At 40.3% G+C, this 10,995-nt stretch overlaps 1 protein-coding gene across 4 annotated transcripts in view; it reads right to left on the bottom strand.

The window, feature by feature from the left end:
* Nucleotides 1-846: 846 nt before the first annotated feature.
* Nucleotides 847-10,995, bottom strand: part of TAB3 (TGF-beta activated kinase 1 (MAP3K7) binding protein 3) — a 44,136-nt gene continuing 33,987 nt past the window's right edge. For 3 of the 4 annotated variants that reach the window (XM_071430357.1, XM_071430358.1, XM_071430359.1), the window contains 3 exons: nucleotides 9,209-9,302; nucleotides 7,589-7,672; nucleotides 847-5,428 (listed from right to left, as the gene is read on the bottom strand). In XM_071430357.1, the coding sequence (XP_071286458.1) occupies nucleotides 5,280-5,428; nucleotides 7,589-7,672; nucleotides 9,209-9,302 (327 nt within the window). In that variant the 3' untranslated portion in view covers nucleotides 847-5,279. Of the gene's footprint in view, nucleotides 5,429-7,588; nucleotides 7,673-9,208; nucleotides 9,303-10,995 lie in introns of those variants that run through there. The other variant, XR_011679689.1, reaches the window with a different exon arrangement.

Raw genomic sequence — 10,995 nt, 5'->3', positions numbered from 1 at the left:
ACTGGTGTCTTTTGGCTCTGTGTGGTCTCTGTTAGCACAATATACTTTACAGGTATCTCAACTTTTGTATGTTCTTTTTTCTTTTAATCTGTTTCAACTGCAATGATTTCTAAAGTGAAAAAAATCAAATGCTAATTAAAATACAAATGTCTCCTGTCACTGTGATAAAGTCAACTTAGCAAAAGGAATGCAGAATGAAGTTCTTACCTGTGTTTCCTGAGTGAAGAGCAGCAGGTTTGCGAGCGGGAAGGCACTGAAGGACCTTCAGTGCATGCGACCAGAACCCAGCAGGGGCAGAGCTCCGGAGCTCCTGAGCTGTGGGGAGCTGATGCCATGGAGAACACGGCCCTACAAAGTGCCTGCACCCACATTTGTGCACTTCCACCTCTCCCCCCTCTGCCAGAGCAGTGCCTTTCCTGTGGTTAAGGCAGCAGAGGCACTGGGTACTGCAGGCACCACCCAGCCCCAGCCCCGAGGGGCTGCAGCAGCAAAGCTGCTCTGGGAACAACCTTCTGTCCAAGGCAAGGGAGAGGTGCTGAGGCCCAGCTCACACCCTGAACATGCTGTGTCCTGCTTCCACACCAGAAGCTGCACACAGTATCCATCATCTAAATGGGATTCCTGCTCATTCACATGCATGGGAACAGGATTTGGACCCCAGTTCAATATTCAGCAAATGCCTTATTGTACCTTATGATCACCAAAACAAAAACCCCAAAAGCCCTGAAACAAACTTGCTACAGCTACAGGTCCAAGTGGGAGACCAGAAACAATCAGGCTATGAAGGCCAAAAAAGGCTGTACTTTAAAAATGTTTCCTACTACATACAAGAACAAATGCAGGATGTGATGTTTGCTTAGTTTTATTAATTTATTTTTGCAGGAATCTGCAACTTGGAGTATGCACTTTCTGGAGGTACCATGCATGCATAGCCTCTGAATGCTTTTATACAATTTCATCTCTTAGTAATAAGTTCATTCACAGCATACACAAATCTAGAATGTAGACACCATATATACAGGATTAAACAAGATCGTGTCTTCTTTTTTTTAATGAAAAAATTTAACAGGGTTTCACACAGCAGGAAGTATGGATTAGATACACTGGTGCCACCATAAATAAATAAGTTTCAAGAACACATTTTTTTAAAATTGGTTTCAAAGATACTGGAAATCCAGGATTATAATATTGCATTAACTCCATTGATTTCTGATTATTCCAAGAAAAATATTTGCATTTATGGACATATACAGCAATGAAAGCCCCAACTGAAGAAATGTGGCAAAACTCAGTCAAGTCTGGGTTCATGTAAGATTGACTTTTTGAAACAAAAACAAATGCAGCTGCACACAGAGACAGTACTGACTGTGAGATGTGATATCTGTGCATGTCTTCCTTCCTCGTGGGATTTGGAGTCACTGCAGTACAGAGCACATCAATTCTGTGGTACCAAATTGGCTGTTGAATTCTTTATGTCCAACCATCCACTTCTCATCAGGATAGTCATGTTCACATTCTAGGGTACACCACTGGGTTTTAAAAGAACTATCATCCTGATGACAAGCTTGTTTTTAACATATTTAATGTTCTCACATTCTTTTTTAAAACATTCTTTATTGTTTTTATTTTGTCCCCATTTCAACTCAAGTATTTCTAATTCAGTTTCAAGGGATTTTACAATCAATATTAAATGTAGAAGTATTTAGAAATTGAAAAAGTATTTAGAAATTGAAGTGAGAGATGTATAGCTGGGAGAGATAAAAGTAATTGAGAGAAAAGCTGGGTTTAAAAATAAAAACAAACATGATTCAGTAGTATATCATAATCAGAAAGTACTGAGACCAGCTCTTTTAAGAATTATTACACCTTTTCACCACACCTCCCATTTTTCAAGGGAAACACACACATACAACAGACACACAGATACACAATTCAATCTGATCTAAGACTACATTTTACAAAGTACTTCCTTTCCTTTTCCTTTCCCACCCCCTTCCTCTTCACCCAAACAAGACTAATAATTACACCAAATTAAAAGTAGATCCAAAGTTCAGGATTTCTTTTGGTTTACTATGTTCTGAATAATTTTCCACAAGCCCCACTCTAAATAAACTTTTAAAGAACTACAGTAGTATCCTATAATTAAAGGGAATTCATCTTAATAGCACAGTAAATATAAAATAAGCTTTATAAAATTTCAATGAACAATGAGATCATTTTGAATAACTGAATGTCCAAGTCAGTTACAAACTCTACCAATCTAGTAGCATGGTTGAGGGAAAGCTCAGTCATTAAGGAAAAAAGAAAATACAAGTAGTGCATTAAATCAACAGCATCAGCATCCCAACATTCTCTCTCTCACTCACAAACACACAAGTTTTATACAATACAGTGCATTTTGTTGCCAGCTGACATTAGGGTTTTATGTGCATTCAATAAATATTCCATAAACCAATCTTTTTGGTATAATCTACAATTCAGTTGGGGTTTGAATGGCATCACCTGCTTTCAGAAGGAAAATGGATCTTCCAATATTCAAAATACAATTACATTCTAACAAACTAGAAATATTCAAGCACCATGTCAAGTCTTTACTATTAATGTTTGAGTATGGGCATTTACAAGTAAAAGAATACAACAGAAGGGTGTGGTGGTTTTCCTTCTTTGTTTGTACAAGCAACAAATGAGAGTAATTGAAAAAACTGAGTAAAGTCATTGGTACAAAGGATTCATTTTTCAATTTAATGGCGCTCACTCACTCTTCCAATGAGTATCTTGCTGTGGTGGCAGCCCTCCTTCTCTTCCTCTGGTGAAGCTGGGACTAAGATTTGCAAGTCTCCATGTAAGGTTATTGCAGTTCAGGGCATTTTTGGACTGAATGCATTATTTGCACCTCCTCCTTTGAAAGTAGCATCTATTCTGTCTGAAAATGGCACAACTGTGTTTTTGCATGACACCCCTACTCTCATTTGCTGACTGTCACTTCAGTTGCTATCTTTTTTGTAATTCCAGCAAAAACAAATGCTTCTAGAACCTCACCAGAAGTACAAAGGAACAGAAAATTGAAATAATACAATGGCAAAGGCATCAGGATAGAAAAGCCATGAAGTTACTGGTATTGTTTGGAGTCATTAGTTATACAGCTGATAACAGCAATGCTTCTGCTCATCTGTTTCCTGGTTCTCAGTTTTGACAAACTGTCCACTGACATGCACAAAATTAATACCTGGCTTTTAATTTCAGCTGACAGTAACTGGCAGTAACTTTCTTACCCCCTTCCACATGTGATGAGCTCCCCTCACAGCAGTGTAAATCACTGGGAAGGAAGGAAGGAAAACTATCTCTGATGCCTTTGACTTAGTTTTGCTCTTTAGTGGTGCACACTGATTGTTGGAGATCTCTTAGCTTATTTTAATTTATCCTGAAGATTTAGTGCAAGAACATATTGAAAAATGCCAGATAAAATATTGGTTCCTCATCTAAGATCAACAGTTTGGTTCTTACTGTTGTCTTTATAAACTGTGGGGAAAGAAGACACCAGATTGAGCAATGCAGTCAAGATGAGTTTTTCTCCACCCACCCCTTGCAAATGCTGCTTTATTTTAAATAAGGATTCAGACATATGATTGTTCTACCACAGCTTAGCATGTTATCACACATCAAGTGAACTGTGGTAATTGACAATATGGATGTGGCTGCCATGAGCTAAGAACAGCTTAAAATGAAGTAGTTTCAAACCTTCATGGTAAAGTTAATAGCAAATTTTGCTTTACCAAGTCAATTACCATAATTCAGCTGAAGTGCTTGGCTGCATCTCTGAATTGTGATGAAGTTATACCATAAAAACTCAAATGCACTGTACCAGCCTCTGACCAGTACACAGAACACCCTACTCAGGCACACAGTTGTGTCACAGAGTCATTCAGCTGCCCAAACCCAAGGTCGATCTCAAAGTATCGAGTGCTTTATTCCAGCAGCCTGAAGCATCCAGACAGACTGAACATCACCTTTAGAATACAGTGTATCATAGGCAGGTAAGTACCAGTAGGATTTTCAATTGCAAGTCTTGTGTTCTTTAACCTATGACAAATATTTCCTGACCAAAATAGAAAGAATGCAGTGTGTAATTCTTCAGGATCTGGCATCTGCTATTTTGTACAGGCTGGTTTATTAATAATGTGCAAATAAACCTTTACTGAAGAGCTGATTAATCATTTTTCAGCTAACTTTGATCTGGGGCACATAGTACCTTCTGTGCTGTAAACACCATGAATTCTTCACAAATTGGAAGCTGAAAAGGCCTAAGGAACTGGGTATAAACTCTTCTCAAACACAACCACGGCTGAGCCCAAGTCTTCCAAATGGAATTTGGAGTAGCCTGTGTTTGGCATATCTCACTGTGCTGCTGCACAGCACAGGCTCAGAAGGTTGTGTAGAAAAGCATCCTTTGAGCTTGGAAACACGACGGCCCAATGAAAGCATGCAGCAGGATTTTCATCTGCAACGTGGTAGAATTCATTCTCGGTTTATTACCAGTGTTGACACAGCCAGGTGGGCACTGTACAAGCAAACGGGATTGTAAAAAATTACCTCTGATTACACTCTCTGAAACACTCACACCGTCCCTCGCTTAGTCACCTCAGGTCACTATTTCAAACAGCAATTTTTTGTAGACATAAGTTACCCTGAAAAAAAGCAGCAATTGCAAATACCCTTCTCCTTGTTTTTTTATACATCGCAAAATTTATCATTGCATTTACCTGTCTTCTTTTTCAGTAGCTTACAATCTAGAAGCACAGGGAGCCTTTGTTTTCCAGCTAGCTGTGGCCAGGTTAAGTCAGCTCTGGCTCTTCAGTTTTTCTGGTTAAGTGTAACACTTCACACCATTACTAAGAGTCCTATAATTTTCTTTAAAAAACCAGTAGTTTTGGGTTGGTTGTTTTTAGAGCCACTAAGCAGTAACTATAACCACAGGAATAAACACCAGTAGTTATTTGCTTTCCTGCATACATTCTTCTCAAAATTAATCCTTTTACATTTTCAGGTTTCTTTTTCTGCTTTGCTCACTACAATGGGAAGGAATTTAACCCTTAATTTATTTATTTTCTAGTGCAGCAGAAGCAGAAACATCCTAGCACATTACCCCCACCCCTTGCAGTATGAAGATTGTTGACTGGCAAAGGCCGGGCAGGTGGACTGAAAGGTTCCCCATGTTTCCTTCTCTTACAGCTGTTGGCTTGAGAGCCTGTGTTCAACCCAGTGCAGCCCTCTCCTGAATTTCAGGTGTATCGTGGCATTTCACACTGTTCACAGCGATTTAGTGCTGGGTGATTTAGAAAGGTGCAGCTACCACAATTCCATGGGGCCCCTTCAAAGTCTTCATCTCTTGGCTGAGTCCGTGGAGTCTGTTTGGAGCTGTTTTGATGATCTAGAGAAAAGCCAAAAGAAAACATTTTATTCCAGAAAAGAAAGATCAATAGTCAAGATCACTCTACTGAAAGGTCACCTAATTAAACAGTCTATCTTAAAATGCACATGGAAACCTCTTCCTAAAGCACTTCTAATTCAGTTTGTGAAATCTGAATATTTGAAGTATTTCACTTCTGTAAAGAGCCACTTAACTGTAACACCTTAAAACCAAGAACAGAAGTCATCCCTGGTAGGTCACTGATACTGCTAAAGGTTTAATAGCTTAAAGCATACAAGTTTGTTACTGGCACTGCAGCACCATCCTGTTAAGGTTTACACACAGCAGTCTATTTCCAAATATTTAACTACAATAACCCTGCTTCACCTGAAGGGGAAAACTACTTCTAACTCAGTTGTTTCAAGCAATCTGAAAAAACATATATTATTTCTAGCATTAATTCAGGCTGAAAAAGAATACAATCTAAAAATAAAATGACAGGCCTATTTCAAAACAAGACAATTCCTCCTCATGCCTTTGAAGCAGGGATATATGTACATGAATCAGCATTTAAGTCTGTGTTCACTCATAAAATCCGTACATACATAAAATCACACAATAGGCCTTAACCCACAGAAACACTCAGTTTTCCATGTCTCCTGACACCACCTCAACGCCTCAGGTTATCTACTATAACTAAGGAATACTCCCAGGATGTGGAAACACGTTAGAAAATGTTAATATTTATTAACACATACCTAGAATGTATGGCTAGGATACCCAGCTGCTAAACATCAGTGAACTCATGTCTAACAAAGGCTTGCAATTTGTAAGTGCACACAAAGTAATTTGCAGTTGCTGCCTCACCTGCTAAGAAATGCAGCAGACCCTGATGACCACCTTAGTGCAGACAGTACTGAAGTCTTAGAGACAAACAAAGGAAATAAAAGTAATCTCTTTGCTTAGATGCAGTCTCCTGGCCAGAAGCTGCACAGTCACATCAGCAGTGCTTGACCTCAACAAATTCCTGGTAAGGCAGGCACAGTGTGGGCACTCACTGCGTTCCACTGACTGGCCAGATGGCAGCACAGAGCACACCCTTGTCTGCCCACACCCGTCTGGCTGCCCACGCCTTCCACAGCTCAATATTAAACAATATTTATTATTTAACAACAACAACAAAAAAAAATGATGCCTCCATGTAACAATCCAAGCTCTGAATACAGTACAGCAGCCCTACAACTGATCTCTAATAAACTGGCAGACAAAACCTGGAAGCTCGCTGTACAAATCCTTACAAGGCACTATCCTCCTAACTGCCAAATTAAATAACTCATTTCATGTGAGTTTTGCACATTGTTTTGCTTTGAAATAATACATTAAATATGGTAGTGTAATTAAGAGAATGTCTTCAAGCACCACAAAGTTAACAACTCCTGAATCAACAGCATGATCACTGCAATTTAAGGTGACTCCAGCCAGGCACCCCAAGGCTCACCTGGGGCTACCACTTTCCTGGACACAACCACCTAATGCAGGGAACTCCTCCCAGTATTATCTTTTCTTTGAGCCACAAGCAGCAGTTCTAGGCCTCCTCTTTCTTCTACATTTCCACACAGTAATAATTTTATTACATTGAGGGGTAAAACACTTGCTTCAAAAAAGGGGGAAAATTTCCTAATATGAATTCAAAATTCACCTACAGAAACCTTTGTGGGGTGTTATCAGCAACCAGAACTCATTTACAAACTTTGGAGTGTCAGGGAGACTGCAGGATTACCGATTCAGAAGAGCTGCTTCCTTTCCACTAACAAGTGCAGTGCATGCTAGTTACAGCAAGAGCAGACACAATGTTACAAATCCTATCACACATAACATTTTCAGGGAAAAGGTTGCCACTTTTTCTGTATCAGAGCATAGGATCCCACACTGGCTATTTCAGCTCTTTTTTCTAGTAGGGAATAACTATTTATAATCAAGGTGGTATTAACAGAACATCCATTCACAACAATCTGCCTGAGGAAAACAAGTTCTAACCAGGATTACTGCACTTACAGAAAAATGTTCTGGTTTGAATTATAGACAGAAAAGTTAAATAACTAGAGCTGCTTCCTGTCACCACAGGGATTGTTTAAAAAGAAAAAAAAAACTCACTCAATGCAAATTTGTTTGTTGACCTACCTTTTTTATATGGCTTTGGTGGCACAACAGGACCAGGCTCTATGTTATCATAGAAGTTACATGTGGCTTTCGGATCAAAGTTTCCTGTCAGAAAAGAAAAAGAAAGTGTAAGGTGAAGGTTATTTAAATGCCTATGCCAGTGACATGAACATCCAAAGGCTTCTTATTTTATACATCATCCTATTATGACATTGTATCTTACATTTTTTACAAGTTCTGTCCCATATTTTTAGTTTTCTGTCAATCATAGTAATTTTTAGCAGGGCAATCCCATATTGAAAAATCAACTCCAGCTCAACATTTTGCATTGCTGTGAAAATATGTGAAATGTACTTCTTCCTACAGGATACTTCCTTAATAAAAAAGGACTGCATATCCTAATCTTTTTGATTCTATTTAAGACAAGTTTCTGTAAAAAAAGACTTTTAAAAACCCTAGTAAATTTCTGTTTGTCAGCCTCTTGGTTGCAACACATTGTTAAGTTCCGTATTACTTGGCCACAGCCTTTGTCAGCAAGAAGTTAAAATTTTAAGTGAAGGATCTTCACAAAGGAGTAATTTTTTTAATGGGCTCTTGGCAAAGTCATTTTATGTCACTACTTTGTCACTAATGGAATTTAACTTGGCCAACAGAAGTATTAGCAAGCCGAGTTTATTACCTTGCAATTGAAAAAACACCCACCTTTTAGAGGTAAGTTGTCACTGCTAATACAAATTGAATTCTAAGAACTCCAAATATTCACATTTAAGCACATGCCATATTAGAACCATAGGATCATTTAGGTTGGAGAAGACCTCAAAGATCACTGAGTCCAACTGCTACCCCAGCACTGCCAAGTCCATCACTAACCCATGTCCCCAGGAGCTGCATCTATAGGTTTTTTAAATACCTCCAGGGACAGCAACTCCACCACTTCCTTAGGCAGCCTGTTCCAATGCTTGGCTACTCTTGCCCTGGAGACATTTTCCCTAATATCCAATCTAAACCTGCTCTGGTGCAACTTGAGGTGATTTCCTCTCATCTGTCACTCGTTACCTGGAAGAAGAGACTCCACCTCACCACAGCCTCCTTTCACATTATTGTAAAGAGCAAGGAGGTCTCCTTTTCTCCAGGCTAAGCACTCACAGCTGCCTCAGCCATTCCTCCTATGGCTGACTCTCCAGACCCTTGCCCAGCTCTGCTGCCCTGCTCTGCACTCACTCCAGCCCCTCAATGCCTTTCCTGTAGAGAGGGCCCAAAACTGGACACAGGATTTGAGGTGTGGCCTCACCAGTGCTGAGCACAGGGGGACAATCCCTGCCCTGGTCCTGCTGCCACACTATTGCTGATCCAGGCCAGGTGCCTTTGGCCTCCCTGGGCCCCTGGGCACACCTGGATCATGTCCAGCTGCTGCTGACCAGCACCCCCAGCTCCTTCTCCTCCAGGCACCTTTCCAGCCACTCTTCCCCCAGCCTGTAGCTCTGCCTGGGGTTGTTATGACACTTTTTGAACCTCATAAAATTGGTCTCAGCCCATTGGTCCAACCTGTCCAGAGCCCCTGCAGAGTTTCCCTAACCTCCAGCAGACTCACATTTGTGACCACATCCAAATGATGTTTCTTTAAAAGTATCAATTCAATACCTCTAGATTGAAGGAGATCAACTTCTTTCAGTGTACAGTCAACATTTATTTGGAGTTGTCTGTTGAGGCTTCTCAATCTGGTCATTTCCTCAGGCTAGAAAGAAACATCCCAAAATAGTAATTGTGGGAAAGTCAACATCTTATTTGAAATAGAAATAACATTGCTATATCTTTGTTAACAGCTTTACTAAAAACTGAGTATAGATAAGGCACTGAAAGAAGTCCAAGTGTCTGGCCTACTATTCCTAACTCACTTGCCCTCAAAAAACATTGTTCTATTGGTATGTGAGGAGGAAAACAGACAAGTTACTTAATATTAAAATTCATTAGTAAGATGACATAGCTGAGCTCAAGTTTATAAAACTACACACATTACTTAACTCTGTATAAATGGATGACTTGCTACTCGAGTCTGCATCAAGATAATCAAAAACAGAATACAAACTGCAGCCCACATTAACTATTACTTGCTTATAACTGAATGAGGTCAAAAGTTTATTCATTTGCATCAACCCAAGGAGCTCCAAGAAGCCAAACCTTTTAGCTCAGTATATTTAAATCATTCAATGATGAAGGACTGCAATTATTTTTAACAGCATAATCAGTTATTTAAGTGCATATATTTGCATATCATTAAGAAACCCTAAGTTACTGGAATGGAAAGCTTTCTTAATACTAGCAGCATCAATCACTAACACATTTTATCCTAGAATACATTCCAGCATCACAGTCACAAAATCACAGAATATTCAAGGTTGCAAGGAATCTCTGGAGATCATCTAGGGCTTTGCATCCTAGAAGTTTACCAGACTGGCCAAGCTTGGCTCCCCCTGGGTGAATCTATGTAACTGCTGCTGACCACTTTCTTGTCCTTCATGTGCCTGGAAATGGTCAGTAGCATTAGCTGCTCAGTCACCTTCCCAAGGATCAAAGTGAGGCTGAACAACCTGCAGTTCCCTGGGTCCTCCCCTTCTTGCAGACATCAGTGATATTTGCCCTCCTCTAGCCTTTGGGAACTTTCCCAAACACCATTAATGAACCAAAGAGTACCTGGAGTGGCCTTGCAATGACACCTGCCAGCTCCCTCAGCACCCACAGGTATCTCATCCAGGATTATGACCTCGTGTATGACTGCTTTGCCTAAGCATTCCCTGACCTGATTCTCTTCCATTAAGGGTGTACCTTCTTTGCTTCACACTTTTCCCAGGGTCTCTGGGACCCGGGATTCCTGATGGACTGTGAAGACTGAACCAAGAAGTTCATTCAGTATCTCAAGCCTCTTCCAAGTCCTACATAACCATGCCCCATAACTTGCTGAGCCCACATTTTCACTGGTCTTCCTGCTGTCACCTAGGCAGTAACAGAAACCTTTCTTTTGGTCTTTGAAATCCTGTGCCAGATTCACCTCCAGTTGGTCTCTGGCTTTCCTAACCTCATCCTGGCACACTCAGTGCCTCTGAACTTCTCCCAGGTTCATCTGTGCCAAATGCTGCCCTGAAATAGGTGAGACATAGAACAGCCACAGCAAAGCAGCCAACAGCCCTTCTGTGCCTTCCAGCCTACACCTGTGTGCATTGTTTGTGTCAATATAGCCAGTAAGTCTGAGCTGATCTGCTTAACAACTACACACAGTGGAAGCTATTTTTCAGCCAGATGAATTCCCTTATCAGAGCCACACACATGTTTGGGCTAGAGTCACTTGCAGGTGGAAGTCACAGAGATAAGAAGAATCAACAATGAAAAAAGGAGAGTTTCAACTATTTCAGGCAACACTGCCACTGAGAAGT

Source organism: Agelaius tricolor, unplaced genomic scaffold, assembly GCF_023055355.1.
Source record: "Agelaius tricolor isolate 1412-34295 unplaced genomic scaffold, bAgeTri1.0.p SCAF_7, whole genome shotgun sequence".
NCBI classification, from domain to species: Eukaryota; Metazoa; Chordata; class Aves; order Passeriformes; family Icteridae; genus Agelaius; species Agelaius tricolor.
Note: the sequence above shows the minus strand (reverse complement) of the source record. Positions and strands in the feature narration are given on the sequence as shown.